The 24,343-nt window shown below is 46.5% G+C and overlaps 1 protein-coding gene across 1 annotated transcript in view; it reads left to right on the forward strand.

The window, feature by feature from the left end:
- The window catches only part of LOC143277551 (uncharacterized), a 29,921-nt gene extending 8,507 nt beyond the window's left edge, over positions 1-21,414 (forward strand). The window contains exons 2-8 of the mRNA XM_076582432.1: positions 6,826-7,074; positions 7,686-7,973; positions 8,887-9,069; positions 11,904-12,110; positions 12,336-12,404; positions 17,832-18,377; positions 19,057-21,414. Of these exons, the coding sequence (XP_076438547.1) occupies positions 6,826-7,074; positions 7,686-7,973; positions 8,887-9,069; positions 11,904-12,110; positions 12,336-12,404; positions 17,832-18,377; positions 19,057-19,490 (1,976 nt within the window). The 3' untranslated portion in view covers positions 19,491-21,414. The remainder of the gene's footprint in view (positions 1-6,825; positions 7,075-7,685; positions 7,974-8,886; positions 9,070-11,903; positions 12,111-12,335; positions 12,405-17,831; positions 18,378-19,056) is intronic.
- The last annotated feature ends 2,929 nt before the right edge of the window (positions 21,415-24,343 follow it).

Consider the following 24,343-nt stretch of genomic DNA (forward strand, 5'->3'; position numbering starts at 1 on the left):
GACAGACAGACAGAGAGACACACACACAGATAGGGAGAGGGAGATAGACAGACAGACAGAGAGAGAGACACACACACAGATAGGGAGAGGGAGACAGACAGACAGAGAGACACACACAGACAGACAGACAGAGAAAGACAGACAGACAGAGAGAGACACAGAAAGAGGGCAGAGGCAGGAAGGGTTATCTGTACAAAGAAGAGTTCAGAAAGTTGACACACAAGCATAAAAAACCCAAATCAAAACCAATTCAAACAATCAAACAGCCACATGAAAAAACAGAACACCTCCCCTCATACCACCCACTCCATACCCCCTCCCCTCCCCCCTATTCCCTCCCCCCTCTCCTCACCCAACATAAAACAGAACACCTCCCCTCATACCTCCCACTCCATACCCCCTCCCCTCCCCCCTCTCCCCCTCTCCTCACCCAACTTCAAACAGAACACCTCCCCTCATACCACCCACTCCATACCCCCTCCCCCATTTCCCCCTCCCCCCTCCTCCAGCTCAAACGCAAAGTGATGTAGACGGAAACATAACACAGCACCAAAGATGTACACGTATTTACAAAGGGTTGCGGCTGTGCTGTATTTACCAAAGGTGTTTCAAAACGTTCAAAACACCTTCAATGTCAAATTTCAGTTTGTCTTTCATATATGTCTTTTCTCACACAATTTGATTTTGTTCCATCTCTGATCTCAAGTTAAAAATAATTATCTTTGCCGTCATATCTCGCACTGTTTGTCCAATGCAGGGTGACACTGAGTGTTTAAAAACAGGGACTGATTCAAAAATGTATGGAATTTAGACGTTTTGTTGAAATTAAGGTATAGGCGACAGATTAGACAACAGTTTGAAAGCTGGAATATTCAGATTCGATGGTAGTATATCTTTTACCTAACCTTTATAATATTGCAATAACACACACACACACACACACACACACACACACACACACACACACACACACACACACACACACACACACAGAGAGAGAGAGAGAGAGAGATAGAGAGAGAACACTGAACACTGAACACTTTAATGTCAATAGCTTTACAGCCCTAATGATATGGGGGTTCATAATACAAATAACAACATGCATCAATAGAAATAATATTGATGAAAACCAAAGCCAAAACGAAATCAATCAATCTGTGCAACAAAGTGCAGTTCGACCATCCATTCAAAGTAATGGCATGTAGTGAGAAATAAAAACAAAAAACATATATAAATGTATAACATAAATATTTTCCATATGAGAATGAGAGAGAGAGAGAGAGAGAGAGAGAGAGAGAGAGAGAACATGAAGACAACACAACAGCCTGATAGAACCGACCAAAGACGAGTTGTTGGGTGGCGTGTCGCACGGACAGTGGTGTAACATTTCCTGCTTGGAATGGGAAACAACACGTGATGTTTATCTCAAGTCTCAAGTCAACTCCAACTCTTTTCCTCTCTGTCACTGTCTCTGTCTCTCCCTGCCTCTGTCTCTGTCTTTCTGTCTCTTGTCTCTGTCTGTCTGTGTCTGTCTGTCTGTCTCTGTCTCTCTGTGTCTGTCAGTCTGTCTGTCTCTGTCTCTCTGTGTCTGTCAGTCTGTCTGTCTCTGTCTCTCTGTGTCTGTCAGTCTGTCTGTCTGTCTCTCTGTGTCTCTGTCTGTCTGTCTCTGTCCCTCTGTGTCTGTCAGTCTGTCTGGCTCTGTCTCTCTGTGTCTGTCAGTCTGTCTGTCTGTCTCTCTGTGTCTCTGTCTGTCTGTCTGTCTGTCTCTGTCTCTCTGTGTCTGTCAGTCTGTCTGTCTGTCTATCTGTGTCTCTGTCTGTCTGTCTCTGTCTCTCTGTGTCTGTCAGTCTGTCTGTCTGTCTCTGTCTATCCATCTGTTAGTCTGTCTTGTCTCTTCTTGTCTCTCTGTCTGTCTTTCTGCCCCCTCCCCCTCCCTCTCTGTGTCTCTCTGTCCGTCTGTCTGTCTCTGTCTTTGACTTTCTCTGGGCCTGCATGCATATATGTATGTGTGATTTAAACGTTTCATTCCTATAAAACAACACGAAAGAAAGAAAGAAAGAAAGAAAGAAAGAAAGGGGGAAGGAAGGAATGAAGGAAGGAAGGAAGGGAGGAAGGCAAGATATAAAAGAAGACACTGTCATCTCCTGTTCATGTCGTTTTTCATTCCTCTGCTTGTCACAGTTCTTCACGCACAGCGAGAGAGACAGGGAAGGGGGGGGGGGGTAAGGGGGCAGGAGGGGAGGGGGGAGACAGAAGGAGATAGATAAAGAGAGAGAGGGGGGGGAAGGAGATGGGGGATGGAAAAAGAGAGGGGGCGGAGGGGGGGGGGGGGAGAGACAAACAGAACGTTTTATGTTGACCTCACCCTCCTTCAAGTCTGTACTGTGATGGTGTGACAAACAGAACGTTTTATGTTGACCTCACCCCTAATTCAAGTCTGTACTGTGATGGTATGACAAACAGAACGTTTTATGTTGACCTCACCCCTAATTCATGTCTGTACTGTGATGGTGTGACAAACAGAACGTTTTATGTTGACCTCACCCCTAATTCATGTCTGTACTGTGATGGTATGACAAACAGAATGTTTTATGTTGACCTCACCCCTAATTCATGTCTGTACTGTGATGGTGTGACAAACAGAACGTTTTATGTTGACCTCACCCCTAATTCATGTCTGTACTGTGATGGTATGACAAACAGAACGTTTTATGTTGACCTCACCCCTAATTCATGTCTGTACTGTGATGGTGAGACAAACAGAACGTTTTATGTTGACCTCACCCCTAATTCATGTCTGTACTGTGATGGTGTGACAAACAGAACGTTTTATGTTGACCTCACTTTCCTTCAAGTCTGTACTGTGATGGTATGACAAACAGAACGTTTTATGTTGACCTCACCCTAATTCAAGTCTACACTGTGATGGTGTGACAAACAGAACGTTTTATGTTGACCTCACCCTAATTCATGTCTGTACTGTGATGGTGTGACAAACAGAATGTTTTATGTTGACCTCACCCTCCTTCATGTCTGTACTGTGATGGTATGACAAACAGAACGTTTTATGTTGACCTCACACCTCCTTCATGTCTGTACTGTGATGGTGTGACAAACAGAACGTTTTATGTTGACCTCACCCCTAATTCATGTCTGTACTGTGATGGTGTGACAAACAGAACGTTTTATGTTGACCTCACTTTCCTTCAAGTCTGTACTGTGATGGTATGACAAACAGAACGTTTTATGTTGACCTCACACCTCCTTCAAGTCTGTACTGTGATGGTGTGACAAACAGAACGTTTTATGTTGACCTCACCCTCCTTCATGTCTGTACTGTGATGGTATGACAAACAGAACGTTTTATGTTGACCTCACACCTCCTTCATGTCTGTACTGTGATGGTGTGACAAACAGAACGTTTTATGTTGACCTCACACCTCCTTCATGTCTGTACTGTGATGGTGTGACAAACAGAACGTTTTATGTTGACCTCACACCTCCTTCATGTCTGTACTGTGATGGTGTGACAAACAGAACGTTTTATGTTGACCTCACCCTAATTCATGTCTGTACTGTGATGGTGTGACAAACAGAACGTTTTATGTTGACCTCACACCTCCTTCATGTCTGTACTGTGATGGTGTGACAAACAGAACGTTTTATGTTGACCTCACCCTAATTCATGTCTGTACTGTGATGGTGTGACAAACAGAACGTTTTATGTTGACCTCACCCTAATTCATGTCTGTACTGTGATGGTGTGACAAACAGAACGTTTTATGTTGACCTCACCCTAATTCATGTCTGTACTGTGATGGTGTGACAAACAGAACGTTTTATGTTGACCTCACCCTCCTTCATGTCTGTACTGTGATGGTGTGACAAACAGAACGTTTTATGTTGACCTCACCCCTAATTCATGTCTGTACTGTGATGGTGTGACAAACAGAACGTTTTATGTTGACCTCACCCCTAATTCATGTCTGTACTGTGATGGTGTGACAAACAGAACGTTTTATGTTGACCTCACCCTAATTCATGTCTGTACTGTGATGGTGTGACAAACAGAACGTTTTATGTTGACCTCACCCTAATTCATGTCTGTACTGTGATGGTGTGACAAACAGAACGTTTTATGTTGACCTCACACCTCCTTCATGTCTGTACTGTGATGGTATGACAAACAGAACGTTTTATGTTGACCTCACCCTAATTCAAGTCTGTACTGTGATGGTATGACAAACAGAACGTTTTATGTTGACCTCACCCCTAATTCATGTCTGTACTGTGATGGTGTGACAAACAGAACGTTTTATGTTGACCTCACCCTAATTCATGTCTGTACTGTGATGGTGTGACAAACAGAACGTTTTATGTTGACCTCACACCTCCTTCATGTCTGTACTGTGATGGTGTGACAAACAGAACGTTTTATGTTGACCTCACACCTCCTTCATGTCTGTACTGTGATGGTGTGACAAACAGAACGTTTTATGTTGACCTCACCCTAATTCATGTCTGTACTGTGATGGTGTGACAAACAGAACGTTTTATGTTGACCTCACCCTAATTCATGTCTGTACTGTGATGGTGTGACAAACAGAACGTTTTATGTTGACCTCACCCTAATTCATGTCTGTACTGTGATGGTATGACAAACAGAATGTTTTATGTTGACCTCACCCCTAATTCATGTCTGTACTGTGATGGTGTGACAAACAGAACGTTTTATGTTGACCTCACCCCTAATTCATGTCTGTACTGTGATGGTATGACAAACAGAACGTTTTATGTTGACCTCACCCCTAATTCATGTCTGTACTGTGATGGTATGACAAACAGAACGTTTTATGTTGACCTCACCCCTAATTCATGTCTGTACTGTGATGGTGTGACAAACAGAACGTTTTATGTTGACCTCACCCCTAATTCATGTCTGTACTGTGATGGTGTGACAAACAGAACGTTTTATGTTGACCTCACCCCTAATTCATGTCTGTACTGTGATGGTGTGACAAACAGAACGTTTTATGTTGACCTCACACCTACTTCATGTCTGTACTGTGATGGTGTGACAAACAGAACGTTTTATGTTGACCTCACTTTCCTTCAGGTCTGTACTGTGATGGTGTGACAAACAGAACGTTTTATGTTGACCTCACTTTCCTTCAGGTCTGTACTGTGATGGTGTGACAAACAGAACGTTTTATGTTGACCTCACCCCTAATTCATGTCTGTACTGTGATGGTGTGACAAACAGAACGTTTTATGTTGACCTCACCCCTAATTCAAGTCTACACTGTGATGGTATGACAAACAGAACGTTTTATGTTGACCTCACCCCTAATTCAAGTCTACACTGTGATGGTATGACAAACAGAACGTTTTATGTTGACCTCACCCCTAATTCAAGTCTACACTGTGATGGTGTGACAAACAGAACGTTTTATGTTGACCTCACCCCTAATTCAAGTCTACACTGTGATGGTGTGACAAACAGAACGTTTTATGTTGACCTCACCCCTAATTCAAGTCTACACTGTGATGGTGTGACAAACAGAACGTTTTATGTTGACCTCACCCCTAATTCAAGTCTACACTGTGATGGTGTGACAAACAGAACGTTTTATGTTGACCTCACCCCTAATTCATGTCTGTACTGTGATGGTGTGACAAACAGAACGTTTTATGTTGACCTCACCCCTAATTCAAGTCTACACTGTGATGGTGTGACAAACAGAACTGAGGCAAATGGTGTGGTGAAGGGGTGGAGTAAGGGGGTGGAAGGGGGGTGTTGGGAGGAGGTGTAGAGGTTGGTGATTGTGAGGGAGGAGGGGGGTGGCGTCAGTTAAACGTCCGAGATGATTGACGTAAAGTTCACCAGTGTTGGAAAAAAACCACGTTGACTCCAGTTGGCTCTGGTTCGTACGGAGTTGTTCATTATCATGATTATCAGTGTGTGTGTGTGTGTGTGTGTGTGTGTGTGTGTGTGTGTGTGCGTGCGTGTGTGTGTGTGAAAGAGAGAGAGACAGAGAGAGAGAGCGAGAGAGAGAGAGAGCGCAACAACATGACTACTTATCCAGCATCATGGTGCAGCAGCCATGCAGGCTAGTTGGTCTATGGGGGCCATCCCAAGGTCAGCTGTTCAGTTCACTCCAGTTCAGCTGCTCAAGGAGGTGTCACTGCGTTCTGATAAAGCCATATACGCTACACCGCACCTGCTAAACAGATGGCTGACCAGCAGCGTGACCCAGCACGCTTGCTCTGTCCTGAAACCCTCCTGACCTGGACAGTGGGGCCGTGACTTGGGAACGACACTCCCGTTAAGACGTTCAAACTTGAAAACTCGCTTCAACCCAGTGACGCGAGCTGTGATGTAAGCGTCCGACGCCCAGACGAGTTAGATACGAACTGATGCCCACATAGCTAGCATGCACACCCAAACCATGATCCTGAGGTGGGCCCTCTTTAGAATCGATTTCTAACCCAGCAGTTGCCTCCTCTACTTTGGACACGACTGACCGTCATACAGCCCCTGACAGGGCGACACCTCAGAATCACGGTGTGAGTGTAGCGTGCTGGCTGGCTGGGCTTCAGTTCGTGTCTACCTCGTCTGGGCGTCGGTCGCTTACATCACAGCTGGCGTCACTCGGTAGATGCGAGTTTTTGTTCGCATAACTGGTTTCAGCTTTAAACGGGATACCCGACGTGTGATACAGTATAAAGTCTTTTGCTGTTGATCATGTCTGTGCATGGATGTGTCTGTTACCCGTGTGTATGGTGGAAAATACAGTGTCTGGTCTCGTTGTCTACGTGTTGCAGCCACCAGGGGCCAGGTGGACCCTGCCTGTCCGGTGTTCGTGCAGGAAGGCTTTGACCTGGTCTGCACCTGTGTCTTCAAGACCCCCACCCCGCCCACCCACACACCCCGCTTTTCCTGGGTGGGGCACTCCACTACCGCGCAGTTGGTGAAGCAGGGTGTGGGCCGAGCGGACAACGGGACAGTGTTCACGTGTGTTATGGAGTTGGGGGGTCAAACCTCCTACGTCAACTACACTCTGCAAGTGGCCTGTCAGTGGGGGCTTTTGTTTTCGTTCACTTCGTTTTTCTCTTTGTTTCGTTTTTCTCTGTCTTTGTTTCGTTTTTGTTGTTGTTGTTGTTGTTGTTGGTGGTGGTGGTAGTGGTGGTGGTGGTGGTGTTTTGGGTGGCAATGACGTTGTTAGCCTTGTTAGTACAGTGCAATTAAATTCAATTCAAAAACACTTTATTGATCTACATTGAAATTAAGGTGTGCAATCAGAGGCTTGTTGTAGACACCAACATAAAAATGAACATACACACCATAAAACAAGTCAGATAACTCACGGTAGTTGACAGACTAACACCCCCACACCCCGCCCCCCGGCACTCCCCCCAGCAATGTAAACAAATAAAAACATTCAACAAATAGATCATAAAAATTATATCAATGTAAAATGCACACACACACACACACACACACACACACAGTGTGTCAAAACAAATTGCTGTCCACACTGTGTGTGTGTGTGTGTGTGCGCGTGAGTGTGGGAGGGTGTTGCGCGCGCAGTAAAATACAGCAGTAATGTGAATCATGTGTGTATCAACGAAACTGACAACTCGCTCACCTCCCTGTATCCCTCACTTCCGTCTCCACCAATCAGATGGTCCTGAAGAGTCTGACGTCACCATCCTCCCCCAGCCGCCTATTTTCCTCTCCGGGTCAAACACCGTGACCTTGACCTGCGTGGTCTCAGAGGTCAACCCTCGGCCCAGCTTCCAGTGGATCGGCGTGACTTGTGCCGAGGGTAACCATGGCGACGAGTGCACTTTGATCCCTTCGTTGCCAGGCGACGAGGGCAAGAACGTGACGTGCACTGTGACCAATGCCCTCGTGACCTCTGGTGGCGTCAGCAAAACCGCTTCCACGACCTTGACCTTGACGTTTTATCGTGAGTGTGGCACGCACACATTCTTTCTAAGAGGGTATTCACTGAAGTCGTGCCTAATTAAATCATCATAATCATTATCTTATCACTGTACACATTATATAATCACTTTTCAGACACATACGCGCGCGCGAGTGCGGAAACACACACACACACACACACACACACACACACACACACACACACACACACACACACACATTCCTGGTAACAACTATGTCTAATCATTGTTGCTTATATATCGGTTGTTGTGTTTATTGTTGTTGCTGCTGCTGTTATTGTCGTCATCGTCCTGGTCGTCGTCCTCATCATCAACATCTTCATCATTACTGACATTGTTAATGAATTTTACCTCACAGCAGCGGCGCCACCACCAACAACAGCATCAACACCACCACCGCCAAAAACAACGACAATGATAACGACAAAGCCCTAAAGCCACAAGCCTGACACCAACAATAACACCACCACCATCACCACCACCACCATCACCACCACTACCACCATCACCACCACCACCATTACCACCACCGCCACCACCACCACCACCACCATCACCACCACTACCACCACCACCACCACCACCACCATTACCACCACCACCACCACCATTACCACCATTACCACCACCACCACCACCACCACCATTACCACTCTTACCACACCCACCACCACCACCATTACCACTCTTACCACACCCACCACCACCACCACCACCACCAGCAAAGACCTAATTCTAAAGCAGCGAGCCTGACACCAACAATAACACCACCACCACCACCATCACCACCACTATCACCACCACCACCACCACCATTATCACCACCACCACTATCACCACCACCACCACCACCATTACCACCACTATCACCACCACCACCACCACCATTATCACCATCACCTCCCTCTGTTACAGTCGCTTCGTCGTCAACAACGACAACAACAACGACAACAACAACGACAACAACAACAGCAACGACCACGGCGGACAGGCCACCAACGGCCAGACCAACTGTCCGAAGCACAACTACCACCCCTACTTCGTCAACGTCAGGTTCCACTCCCCAGCGTTCATCTTCACCCGTCACTTCAACACCAAGTCCGTCTTCTCTCTGTGTGTCGCTGAGTGCTGAGTGCTGTGTGTGTGTGTGTGTGTGTGTGTGTGTGTGTGTGTGTGTGTGTGTGTGTGTGTGTGTGTGTGTGTGTGTGCTGTATATCCGAATCTGAGGTATTATCATGTGTGTTTTTTTCATGTTTGTACATCGCACGTCGTTTGAATGACACATTACACAAAGTGACATGTTTTCTCCCCTCGTGCCTGGCTGAAATCGACAATCAACCTCGGAGAGAATGGGGCACATAACTCACTCGTGACGGCCAGGTTTCTCCCTTCCTGCCCCCTCCACTTTAGTAGTCTGTAGTGTTGTCCTTTCCCCCACACAGACACCATCTGATGTCCAGTGGCTGTCTGAATGACCTGTAGTGTTGTCCTTTCCCCCACACAGACCCCATCTGATGTCCAGTGGCTGTCTGAATGACCTGTAGTGTTGTCCTTTCCCCCACACAGACCCCATCTGATGTCCAGTGGCTGTCTGAATGGCCTGTAGTGTTGTCCTTTCCCCACACAGACCCCATCTGATGTCCAGTGGCTGTCTGAATGGCCTGTAGTGTTGTCCTTTCCCCCACACAGACCCCATCTGATGTCCAGTGGCTGTCTGAATGGCCTGTAGTGTTGTCCTTTCCCCCACACAGACCCCATCTGATGTCCAGTGGCTGTCTGAATGACCTGTAGTGTTGTCCTTTCCCCCACACAGACCCCATCTGATGTCCAGTGGCTGTCTGAATGGCCTGTAGGGTTGTCCTTTCCCCCACATAGACCCCATCTGATGTCCAGTGGCTGTCTGAATGACCTGTAGTGTTGTCCTTTCCCCCACACAGACCCCATCTGATGTCCAGTGGCTGTCTGAATGGCCTGTAGTGTTGTTCTTTCCCCCACACAGACCCCATCTGATGTCCAGTGGCTGTCTGAATGACCTGTAGTGTTGTCCTTTCCCCCACACAGACCCCATCTGATGTCCAGTGGCTGTCTGAATGGCCTGTAGTGTTGTCCTTTCCCCACACAGACCCCATCTGATGTCCAGTGGCTGTCTGAATGACCTGTAGTGTTGTCCTTTCCCCCACACAGACCCCATCTGATGTCCAGTGGCTGTCTGAATGGCCTTTAGTGTTGTCCTTTCCCCCACACAGACCCCATCTGATGTCCAGTGGCTGTCTGAATGGCCTGTAGTGTTGTCCTTTCCCCCACACTGACCCCATCTGATGTCCAGTGGCTGTCTGAATGGCCTGTAGTGTTGTCCTTTCCCCCACACAGACCCCATCTGATGTCCAGTGGCTGTCTGAATGACCTGTAGTGTTGTCCTTTCCCCCACACAGACCCCATCTGATGTCCAGTGGCTGTCTGAATGGCCTGTAGTGTTGTCCTTTCCCCCACACAGACCCCATCTGATGTCCAGTGGCTGTCTGAATGGCCTGTAGTGTTGTCCTTTCCCCCACACAGACCCCATCTGATGTCCAGTGGCTGTCTGAATGACCTGTAGTGTTGTCCTTTCCCCCACACAGACCCCATCTGATGTCCAGTGGCTGTCTGAATGGCCTGTAGTGTTGTCCTTTCCCCACACAGACCCCATCTGATGTCCAGTGGCTGTCTGAATGACCTGTAGTGTTGTCCTTTCCCCCACACAGACCCCATCTGATGTCCAGTGGCTGTCTGAATGGCCTGTAGTGTTGTCCTTTCCCCCACACAGACCCCATCTGATGTCCAGTGGCTGTCTGAATGGCCTGTAGTGTTGTCCTTTCCCCCACACTGACCCCATCTGATGTCCAGTGGCTGTCTGAATGGCCTGTAGTGTTGTCCTTTCCCCCACACAGACCCCATCTGATGTCCAGTGGCTGTCTGAATGGCCTGTAGTGTTGTCCTTTCCCCCACACAGACCCCATCTGATGTCCAGTGGCTGTCTGAATGGCCTGTAGTGTTGTCCTTTCCCCCACACAGACCCCATCTGATGTCCAGTGGCTGTCTGAATGGCCTGTAGTGTTGTCCTTTCCCCCACACAGACCCCATCTGATGTCCAGTGGCTGTCTGAATGGCCTGTAGTGTTGTCCTTTCCCCCACACAGACCCCATCTGATGTCCAGTGGCTGTCTGAATGACCTGTAGTGTTGTCCTTTCCCCCACACAGACCCCATCTGATGTCCAGTGGCTGTTTGAATGGCCTGTAGTGTTGTCCTTTCCCCCACACAGACCCCATCTGATGTCCAGTGGCTGTCTGAATGGCCTGTACTGTTATCCTTTCCCCCACACAGACCCCATCTGATGTCCAGTGGCTGTCTGAATGACCTGTAGTGTTGTCCTTTCCCCCACACAGACCCCATCTGATGTCCAGTGGCTGTCTGAATGGCCTGTAGTGTTGTCCTTTCCCCCACACAGACCCCATCTGATGTCCAGTGGCTGTCTGAATGGCCTGTAGTGTTGTCCTTTCCCCCACACAGACCCCATCTGATGTCCAGTGGTTGTCTGAATGGCCTGTAGTGTTGTCCTTTCCCCCACACAGACCCCATCTGATGTCCAGTGGCTGTCTGAATGGCCTGTAGTGTTGTCCTTTCCCCCACACAGACCCCATCTGATGTCCAGTGGCTGTCTGAATGGCCTGTAGTGTTGTCCTTTCCCCCACACACCCCATCTGATGTCCAGTGGCTGTCTGAATGGCCTGTAGTGTTGTCCTTTCCCCACACAGACCCCACCTGATGTCCAGTGGCTGTCTGAATGGCCCAGCCTGTAGTGTTGTCACTGTAATTATGGCCAATTACAGCACACCCGCAAGCTCCATTAGCCTCCAGACCAGAACGACTTACTTTCCACCATTCTCTTCTGCAGAGATTCCCCCCACGCCCCCACATGTCTCAACACCTACCCCCACCTCTGCACCCACCAGCACTGGTGACGTAGGCAGCACGGATGACGTCAGGGGTGCCAGTGACGTGGCACAGTTCCCCTTAGCGGCGTTTGCAGGGGGGCTGGCCGGGGCCTTTCTGCTGCTGCTCCTCGTCATCCTCTTCGCCGTCTTCTATCGACGTAAGAAAGGTGAGTGTGTGTGTGTGTGTGTGTGTGTGTGTGTGTGTGTGTGTGTGTGTGTGTGTGTGTTTTCTCAGGCCTGAGTAAGCGCGTTGGGTTACGGTGCTGGTTTGGCATCTGTTTAGTAGATGTGGTGTAGCGTATATGTTTGTTTTTTTTCCGAACTCAGTGACGCCTCTTTGAGCTACTGATTCTGGTGTGTGTGTGTGTGTGTGTGTGGTGTGTGTGTTGCAGAGCGTGACGTCACACTGATGACATCACCAGAGTACCAGGACGGGCCCTACAATAGTTCCACGACCAAAGGTGACCTGCTCTCTCTCTCTCTCTCTCTCTCTCTGTCTCTCTCTCTCTGTTAAAATCGAAATGATATTTATTAAGATCAAACGGGCAAGGTTACGCAGCTTATTTTCGTTTTCAACTGATGTTTGGATCAGATGGAACATGATACAGACCGTTCGATTTTAAATGATTTAAATGTAAACGAATAACAGATGCACATATTAACACGTTTTCAAGACGAATGGTCACGAATTGTACAATGACGCCAGTAAATCATACACGGTCCTTGCTGTATCTGATAATGTTTACATATACATATCTGATCAAGGTAGCAGTGTGAATGACTATTACATGATTTCTGCAACTTTTTTTGAATATGTCCGTGATATTTTGACACTTGATATACTAGACAGAATAGAATCAGATCATCTCCCTCTTTTGTTGTGCTTTGATAGACAGACAAATTGCACGCCTAGCAGACACCCATTCAATGTAAACGAGTCGCAGTTCATTGAGAAATATAGATGGAATATGTCACATGCGCTAAACTTTACTAACTCAATGAGATCAAGAAAAGTAAAAGAAGAAATAGACATGGCATCAGACTTGATTAATATAGATGTCAATTTAGCATTGGATAAGTTTAACCAAATTGTTAAAGACCAGGCAACGTGCATGAAGAAAAGGGTTCCTGTTACAAAAGAGGTACGCAAAGAATGGTTTGATCAAGAATGCAGAGTAACTAGACGTAACGTGCGTAGACTTCTTAGAAAATTTAAACATACATCAGATAAAGATGATAGAGTAATATTTTGCATTGCAAGAAGAGAATATAAAAATATGATTGTAAGGAAAAAGAAAGAATATAATGAATTAATTCTAAAGGAACTGTTAGGTTCAATTAAGTGTCAGAAGCTATTTTGGGAAACTGTAAATAAAGTTGTACGCAAAAAATTTCAACCACAAAATAGTATATCTATTGATCAGTGGTTTGATCACTTTAAAAATGTCCTTGAAAAGGAAGCAGAGGAGTACAGTGAAGATGATATTTTAGATGAAGATGTCGTAGATGAAGGAGATGAAGGAATAAACAGACCAATATCAAGAGAAGAAGTATTGTTAGCAGTAAGAAAATTGAAGACTGGGAAATCAGCTGGACCTGACGAATTAATTGGTGAGTTTTTCAAAAATGCAGGGGATTCTACAACAACGTTTTTAGTTAGACTATTTAATCATTTATTTGATAATGGCATATATCCACAAAGTTGGTCTGAATCGATTATTCTACCATTGTTCAAGAAAGGTAAAGTCAATAATACGAACAATTACAGAGGAATATCATTATGTAACATAAGTAGCAAACTGTATAGTTCTGTTATTAATTACAGATTACAGGAATGGGTTAATTTGAATAACATAACAGGTGAACATCAAGCTGGTTTTAAGAAAGATTACTGTACTATCGATCACATGTTTATTTTATTAGCTGCTGTTCAAAAACAATTTGCCAATAATCAAAAATTGTATGTTGCATTTGTTGATTTTGAAAAAGCTTTTGATTCAATTTCTAGGAAGTTACTATGGCCGGTTTTGTTAAAAAATGGAATTAGAGGTAAACTGTATAGATGTGTTAAAAGTATGTATAGAGAAGTTAAAGCTAGGATAAGAAGTGGAGCGAAATTATCAGATTTTGTGAATTGTACAAGAGGCGTGAAACAAGGTGATGTGTGCAGTCCTGTTCTATTTTCGTTGTTTGTGAATGAGATTGCCCTTGAAATTGTTGAAAATGGACGACATGGAGTGACTTTTGATTTGATAGAGTTGTTTATGCTGCTTTTTGCTGATGATATGATCTTGTTATCAATATCAGTTGTAGGTTTGCAAAGACAGCTGAATAGTTTATATGAAGCAGTAATGAAATTGGACTTAAAAGTAAACATGGAAAAAACAAATATCATTGTGTTTCGTAGGGGTGGTTATCTAGGTAGACGTGAACGATGGTCATATGGAAATGAAACTGTAAGAGTGGTAAATGTGTATAAATATCTTGGGATCTTTTTTTCAACCAGACTCAGTTTTACTTATGCCTGTCAAGATTTAGTAAACAGGGCAAAGAGAGCTGTTATGGTTATACTCCATGTTATATATAGATTAGATTGTAGCTCATACACAGTATTTGCTAAGTTGTTTGATTCTCAGGTACAGCCTATTTTACAGTACGGTGCAGAAATCTGGGCTTTTGAGAATGATGTTGAAATAGAAAGATTGCACATGTTTGCCATGAAACGCTTCTTAAATGTTGATAGGCGAACACCCAACGATTTAATTTATGGTGAACTTGGTAGATATCCAATATATATAAACTCATATGTAAAGTGTATTAGATACTGGCTAAAGATAACTAGAATGAATAATTATAGATTACCATACAAGGCTTACATGATGCTGTATATCTTAGACAATAACGGAAAAAAGACTTGGGTTACAGGTATTCGAAAGTGTTTGTGCTCTTATGGATTTTCTTATGTCTGGGATAACCAGGGTGTTGAAAATGTTTCATGGTTCATAAAATATTTCAAACAAAGAATTGTTGATTGTAGATGGCAGGACTGGCATAACCACATTCAGAGTAGTGACAGATTTGCTGAATATAAGATGTTTAAGTTGACAAATAATGTGGAGCCATACATTGAAATGAAAATGAATAGATATGTGAAATGTGCTTTGACCAAAGTTAGGCTTGGTGTATCAGATATTGCCTGTCATCGTTTAAGATACAGTGAAAAAAGAGCTGTGAAAGTGTTGTGTCGTTTATGCCATCAGTCAGAAGAAGATGAAATTCATTTTATGTTTTGTTGTCCTTGTTTACTTGACTTAAGGTTGAAACATATCCAGCCTAAGTTTTATAATAACCCATGCCGCTTTAGATTCAATTTGCTAATGTCATCCAGAAATGAAACTGTATTGTGCAATGTGGCGTTATACATTTACAATGCCTTAAAGCGTTTGCGTATTGCTATAACTTAGATCATAATATCAACATAGATTGTCAAACATAACAAGCATCTGAAGTGTAAATGTTAAACAATGTGTTTTTGAAAAGTGTTTGTGTGATTGATATAATTGTGACTTACCCCTTCAGTAAGGGGCTTAGGCCTAAATCTGAATAAACAATTTCGTATTCGTATTCGTATTCGTATTCGTATTCGTATTCTCTCTCTCTGTTAAAATCGAAATGATATTTATTAAGATCAAACGGGCAAGGTTACGCAGCTTATTTTCGTTTTCAACTGATGTTTGGATCAGATGGAACATGATACAGACCGTTCGATTTTAAATGATTTAAATGTAAACGAATAACAGATGCACATATTAACACGTTTTCAAGACGAATGGTCACGAATTGTACAATGACGCCAGTAAATCATACACGGTCCTTGCTGTATCTGATAATGTTTACGGTTAGTTCATTGATGAGAGAGAGAGAGAGAGAGAGAGAGAGAGAGAGAGAGAGAGAGAGAGAGAGAGAGAGAGAGTGAAACAGAGAGAGAGGGGACAAAAGGAGAGGGAGACAGAGAGAGAGACAGAGAGAGACAGAGAGAGACAGGGAGAGAGACAGAGAGAGTGATGGAGAGAGAAAGAGAGGGGGGAGAGAGAGGGGGAGAGAGAAAGAGGGTGAGACAGAGAGAAAGGGAGAGAGAGGGGGGAGAGAGAGAGAGAGAGAGACAGAGACAGAGGGAGGGAGGGAGGTAGAGACAGAGAGAGACAGGGAGAGACAGGGAGAGAGACAGAGGGAGGGAGAGAGAAAGGTCGGGGGGAGAGAGACAGGGACGGGGAGGGGGAGAGAGAAAGAGAGAGAGGGTGAGACAGAGAGAAGAGAGAGAGGGGGAGAGAGAGGGGGAGAGAGAGAGAGACGGAGAGAGACAGACACAGAGAGACAGGAAGGGAGAGAGAGGGAAAGAGAGAGGGAGATAGAGAGAGGGAGGGAGAGAGAGAGAGAGGGGGAGGGGGAGAGAGACGGAGAGAGAGACATACACAGACACAGAGACACACAGAGAGACGCACGCGCGCACACAAACGCACATCACCCTCATACACTAACACATTCACTAACCCTCCCGCCCCCTCGCCCCCCCACACCCACACACACACATCAAAAGTCAGTAAAAATACCTCCCCCCTCACCCCCACCACTCTCCCCTAGTCCTCTCCACACACCCATCTGACCTCCCTCCCTACCTCCCCCACCTTCATTCTGTCCCGCCCTGTGCAGACACCCATCTGACCCCCCTCCCTCCCTCCCCCACCTTCATTCTGTCCCGCCCTGTGCAGACACCCATCTGACCCCCCTCCCTCCCTCCCCCACCTTCATTCTGTCCCGCCCTGTGCAGACACCCATCTGACCTCCCTCCCTCCCTCCCCCACCTTCATTCTGTCCCGCCCTGTGCAGACACCCATCTGACCCCCCTCCCTCCCTCCCCCACCTTCATTCTGTCCCGCCCTGTGCAGACACCCATCTGACCTCCCTCCCTCCCTCCCCCACCTTCATTCTGTCCCGCCCTGTGCAGACACCCATCTGACCCCCCTCCCTCCCTCCCTCCCCCATCTTCATTCTGTCCCGCCCTGTGCAGACACCCATCTGACCCCCCTCCCTCCCTCCCCCACCTTCATTCTGTCCCGCCCTGTGCAGACACCCATCTGACCCCCTCCCTCCCTCCCCCACCTTCATTCTGTCCCGCCCTGTGCAGACACCCATCTGACCCCCCTCCCTCCCTCCCTCCCCCACCTTCATTCTGTCCCGCCCTGTGCAGACACCCATCTGACCCCCCTCCCTCCGTCCCTCCCCCCACCTTCATTCTGTCCCGCCCTGTGCAGACACCCATCTGACCCCCCTCCCTCCCCCCACCTCCATTCTGTCCCGCCCTGTGCAGACACCCATCTGACCCCCCTCCCTCCCCCCACCTCCATTCTGTCCCGCCCTGTGCAGACACCCATCTGACCCCCCTCCCTCCCTCCCTCCCTCCCTTCCCCCACCTTCATTCTGTCCCGCCCTGTGCAGACACCCATCTGACCCCCCTCCCTCCCTCCCTCCCTCCCTCCCTCCCCCCACCTTCATTCTGTCCCGCCCTGTGCAGACACCCATCTGACCCCCCTCCCTCCCTCCCTCCCTCCCCCCACCTTCATTCTGTCCCGCCCTGTGCAGACACCCATCTGACCCCCCTCCCCCCTCCCTCCCCCACCTTCATTCTGTCCCGCCCTGTGCAGACACCCATCTGTCCTCCCTCCCCCCGCCCCCTCCCTCCCTTCCCCTCCATTCTGTCCCGCCCTGTGCAGACACCCCTCTGACCCCCCTCCCTCCACCCACCTTAATTATGTCCCGTCCTGTGCAGACACCCATCTGACCCCCCCTCCCTCCCTCCCCCCACCTTAATTATGTCCCGTCCTGTGCAGACCTCTACACCTTCGACAACAATGGTTACCACCAGGATGGTGAGGGCGGCGTGACGTCACAGGGTCCAGACAGCCTGCAGAAAACCGACCACCCCCACCACGTCCAGCCCCCCTCCTCCGTCACCCCCCCACCCCCCTCCCTGTCCGCAGTCTGTGCCCGTCACGAGGAAGTGGAACGTGCCCTGGATTTCTACCAGTCTGTGCCCGCCGCCCCTGTGCCCTCATCGGGCACCGCCACTGACGTGCCCGGAGACAACCCCAACATGGCCCCTTCCTGCTCCGACCCTGCAATGATGACCACGGAGGAAGAGGAGGCAGCAACGACCACGATCCACAACAACGACGACGACGACGATGATGATGATGATGACACAGCAGTGGAAGAGGGCGTGGGGAAGATCTGCTCTCCACAGAACGACGACGACACTGGTGGAGGTGAAGGCAGCAGAGGGCTGCAGGTGTTGAGGTTTGAGAACCCGTCCTACACAGCGACTGGCTGTCAGCTTTCCGGCACTGCTGCAGGGGCTGAGGCAGACACAGCCACAGGTTGGAACCACACATCACTTCGACAGTTCAGTTATCATGACAACATGGTGGTGAATGATTAAATATGACTCCATAAATGCATGCCAGAGTGAATGCTGTGGCGTTCTAATTCAAGATATTGTTGAATAGCATATTGATATCATTATATGTCCATGTTTAATTCTAGAATGCTACTTTGTTCTTATCCCTTTACTGTGGTTGTGCAAGTGTATGGCTGTTGTAATTGCTTTTGTGTGTGCTTTGCTCCAAGTTACGTTTAAAAGAAAAGTTTTCGTTTGTTCGTTTGTTTGCTGTCTACCGTACATGGTCAGATCTGAGTGACACATGAGCGTCTGTGTTTTTTGTGTACCCGTGTTGCATGACAGTGATCTTTTTTTTATTTTATTTTTTTAATCGCTCTACACCACAAATGATTTTAACTTGTTGAGACAATAGAGTGTTGTGTGTTGTGTATTGTTTAATCACTTTACACCACAAGTGATTTTCTCTTGTTGAGACAATACAATATTGTGTGTTCTGTATTCTGTATTACTTATGTGTGATACACCACAAGTGATTCTATCTTGTTCAGACAGTATAATGTCATGTGTTATGTATTCTGTATTACTTATGTGTGATACACCACACGTGATTCTATCTTGTTCAGACAGTATAATGTCATGTGTTATGTATTCTGCAGATGGCCAGCTGGACTGGGGAGCAGGCAACACACCACAACCAGAGGAAGTTACGACACGGCCATGGGAGGAAGTGACGACACAACCATGGGAGGAAGTGACGACACAGCCATGGGAGGAAGTGACGACACAGCCATGGGAGGAAGTGACGCAACCAGAGGAAGGGACACAGCCATCCCCAGTGACGCCTGACCCCAGTCAGAACGTGTACGCCGTGGTCAGCAAAACCTCGTCAGCTGACCCCAGGAGGGAGGGGGAGGAGGCAGAAGAAGAAGCCAGACAAGATCCGAAACACAGAGCGGGCCCCCTGGGGGACCTGTACACCCAGCCCATGCTGCCGCCTCAGCACGTGGAGATGACATCTGACCCGTCCAGCACCGTCATCACCATCACCAACAACCACGACAGAAACGGCGGGGTCATTGTTGGCGAGTAGCTTCTTCCTCAAAGAGCAGCCACGCCTTGCAACTTTCCATTTCTTGGTCTTCTTCTTCTTCCTTCCTTGCTTTCTTTCTTTCCTTTATTTTCTTTTCTTCTTCTGCGACTTTGATTGACACTCCATGTGGACATCTGAAGGGGAGGAGAGAATGTTTGATTGGCACTCCATGTGGACATCTGAAGGGAAGGGAGAGAATGTTTGATTGACACTCCATGTGGACATGTGAAGGGGAGGAGAGAATGTTTGATTGACACTCCATGTGGACATCTGAAGGGGAGGAGAGAATGTTTGATTGACACTCCATGTGGACATCTGAAGGGGAGGAGAGAATGTTTGATTGGCACTCCATGTGGACATCTGAAGGGAAGGGAGAGAATGCTGTTTATATCAGAACAGAGCCCCCAAAGCGTTCCAGATAAAATGCATTAGGTACTCTAATGATTCATCATCATCATCGACTTCATCAGAATAATGATAATTAAAGATAGATCGCTTACATGGCGCAAACTCACCATATAATAGGTTCGAAACTCTTTACATGAAGTAATACACATACAATAGTTCTTTCTTTTTTTTTTTTTTATCACACATCCACACACAAGGACAATGGAAGTTAAAGACAAAAAATATGCATACCAGCACAATACTACAAATCGCAGATATGAATGATCACATAAAAAGAACAAATTTGTTATGCCCTGCACACACACACACACACACACACACACACACACACACGTGCACGCGCACAAGGGGAATGTACAGGGTGGGAAGAGACAGAGAAACGATTATGCTTCGTCACATCCACATGTCATTTTGAATCGGTCGGCTTTTTGTTTCGGTTTGAAAGAGGACAGAGTTGGCGAGTGCCGGAGATCCAGCGGAAGAGAGTTCCGGACAGAAGGTGATTGATTCTGAAAAGCCCTTTGACCAAATATCTTTGAAGAGTCTTTGGGAACTCAATGATTTTTCTCCAGAAGACCTGAGAGAACGGGAAGGAGTGTAAATATGAAGGACAGAAGATACGTAAGATGGTAGAGAATCTTCGAAGTGGCGATAAGCCAATATGCCAATTATGTACTTAACTCTGCACTGGATAGGAAACCAATGAAGTTGACGCCAGAGAGGGATAACATGATTTTTTGTTGTTGGCTTTTTGAGAACGACACTGGCAGCACTGTTCAGTATCATCTGAAGGCGTGATATCAGATCAGAGGGCAAACCAGCGAGGAGTGAATTGCAGCCGTCAGTGCGACTGAGGGGCAAGGAACACACTGAGAGGCTGCTTCAGCAGTCAGACATGGTCGAATGGTACGGAGTTTTCTCAGCTGGAAGTTTGTAGTTTTACATAAATTACTGACATGGTCATGCATGGACAGAACTGAATCAAAATATGCACCCAGGTTTCTGACAGAATTTTTAAAGTTGACAACAGCATTGCAGACACTCACTGGTTGTGGTATGGTTTGATATATGACTAAGCACAGACCTAGTGCCTATGAGTATGGCTTCTGTCTTGACGTCATTGTATCTGAGCTTATTGGTCAGCATCGATTCTTTCACTGCACAATACACATCTCCATGTTTTTGCGAAGGACAGCAAAATAACTTGGGGAAGAAGCTTTTGTGAGTTAGGAGTCATCTGTAAACTTGGCAAAATCACATCGAAGTTCGTTGATAATATCGGACAGGGGCTAAAGGTGCAGCTTACGCAGCACTGGACCGATAACTAAACATTGGGGAACGCCATATCATGATCATCATCACCATCATTACTACCACCATCACAATGTCCATCATCATTGGGGAACGCCATATCATGATCATCACCATCATTACTACCACCATCACAATGTCCATCATCATTGGGGAACGCCATATCATGATCATCATCACCATCATTACTACCGCCATCACAATGTCCATCATCATTGGGGACCGCCATATCATGATCATCACCATCATTACTACCACCATCACAATGTCCATCATCATTGGGGAACGCCATATCATGATCATCACCATCATTACTACCGCCATCACAATGTCCATCATCATTGGGGAACGCCATATCATGATCATCACCATCATTACTACCACCATCACAATGTCCATCATCATTGGGGAACGCCATATCATGATCATCATCACCATCATTACTACCACCATCACAATGTCCATCATCATTGGGGACCGCCATATCATGATCATCACCATCATTACTACCACCATCACAATGTCCATCATCATTGGGGAACGCCATATCATGATCATCACCATCATTACTACCACCATCACAATCACCATCATCATTGGGGAACGCCATATCATGATCATCATCACCATCATTACTACCACCATCACAATCACCATCATCATTGGGGAACGCCATATCATGATCATCATCACCATCATTACTACCACCATCACAATCACCATCATCATTGGGGAACGCCATATCATGATCATCATCACCATCATTACTACCACCATCACAATCACCACCATCATTGGGGAACGCCATATCATGATCATCATCACCATCATTACTACCACCATCACAATCACCATCATCATTGGGGAACGCCATATCATGATCATCATCACCATCATTACTACCACCATCACAATCACCATCATCATTGGGGAACGCCATATCATGATCATCATCACCATCATTACTACCACCATCACAATCACCATCATCATTGGGGAACGCCATATCATGATCATCATCACCATCATTACTACCACCATCACAATCACCACCATCATTGGGGAACGCCATATCATGATCATCACCATCATTACTACCACCATCACAATGTCCATCATCATTGGGGAACGCCATATCATGATCATCACCATCATTACTACCACCATCACAATCACCATCATCATTGGGGAACGCCATATCATGATCATCACCATCATCACTACCACCATCACAATCACCATCATCATCAGCGTCATCATTATTATCATCACCATCATTAATGTCATCATCATCAGCACCACCATCAGTGCCATCATCATCATCATCATGTACCCAGTCAGTGTGCACAGGGAACTCCGACACTCACAGCGTTCCTGTCAATGTCTCATCATCAGTGACACAAACATCATCATCAGTGGACACAAACACCATCATCAGTGGACACAAACATCGTCATCAGTGACACAAACATCATCATCAGTGGACACAAACATCGTCATCAGTGACACAAACATCATCATCAGTGGACACAAACACCATCATCAGTGACACAAACATCATCATCAGTGGACACAAACATCATCATCAGTGGACACAAACATCACAAACATCATCATCAGTGGACACAAACATCATCCTCAGTGGACACAAACATCACAAACATCATCATAAGTGGACACAAACATCATCATCAGTGGTCACAAACATCGTCATCAGTGGACACAAACACCATTTATCAGTGGACACAAACATCATCCTCAGTGGACACAAACATCACAAACATCATCCTCAGTGGACACAAACATCATCATCAGTGGAAACAAACATCACAAACATCATCATCATCATCATCATCAGTGGACACAAACATCATCATCAGTGGACACAAACATCACAAACATCATCATCATCAGTGGACACAAACATCACAAACATCATCATCATCATCATCATCAGTGGACACAAACATCGTCATCAGTGGACACAAACATCATCCTCAGTGGACACAAACATCATCCTCAGTGGACACAAACATCACAAACATCATCCTGAGTGGACACAAACATCACAAACATCATCATCAGTGGACACAAACATCACAAACATCATCATCATCATCATCAGTGGACACAAACATCATCATCAGTGGACACAAACATCACAAACATCATCGTCAGTGGACACAAACATCACAAACATCATCATCATCATCATCATCAGTGGACACAAACATCACAAACATCATCATCAGTGGACACAAACATCATCATCAGTGGACACAAACATCATCATCAGTGGACACAAACATCACAAACATCATCATCAGTGGACACAAACATCACAAACATCATCATCAGTGTACATAAAGATCATAAACAGTATACACAACAGCAGTGTTTAGAAGTCAACTCTCTTATCGGGAACAGGCCATTATGAAACACTTCTTCTTCTTCTCCTGAGTGAAGGGTGTTTTGGGCGCTGCACAGAACTGTTCACTAGCTTCCTGGAGGTCTGTGGGGTGTGTGTCAAGGCCTGAGTCTCTGCAGAGGTTGTTGTTTTTTTTCTGCTCACTGCCGTAACACTCCTCGGAGGACTGTAGCAAGGTCACTGGCTCCAAACAACACTTCAGCAAAAGCTTACCTCTCAAGGAAAAATACTGTTGTTGCTCGCCTGTGACACTGGGCCGGTTGCCTTCAGTACAGCTCCCAGCAGTCATGGAGACGTCTGTTTGTGTGGACACCCCATGTGTTGACACTCGTGGCCATGGCGACACTGACAGGGCACGTGACACGGGACACGTGGTGCTGACTGCCAGCGACAGCGCTGTTGTCTGAACTGTGCCTGCCTCGTTCTCTTAACCGCGCGTCTATGGCTAATCCCCCTCCCCTCCTTTGAGCCCTATTGTTTTCGGTGATTTGTCTCATACTGATTGCTGCTTTGCTGTCTGACAGCACGGGACAGCATGCCTGAACTCTGCACACTGATTGCTGCTTTGCTGTCTTACAGCACGGGACAGCATGCCTGAACTCTGCACACTGATTGCTGCTTTGCTGTCTTACAGCACGGGACAGCATGCCTGAACTATGCACACTGATTGCTGCTTTGCTGTCTGACAGCACGGGACAGCATGCCT

This window comes from Babylonia areolata, chromosome 34 (genome assembly GCF_041734735.1).
Source record: "Babylonia areolata isolate BAREFJ2019XMU chromosome 34, ASM4173473v1, whole genome shotgun sequence".
Taxonomy (NCBI): domain Eukaryota; kingdom Metazoa; phylum Mollusca; class Gastropoda; order Neogastropoda; family Buccinidae; genus Babylonia; species Babylonia areolata.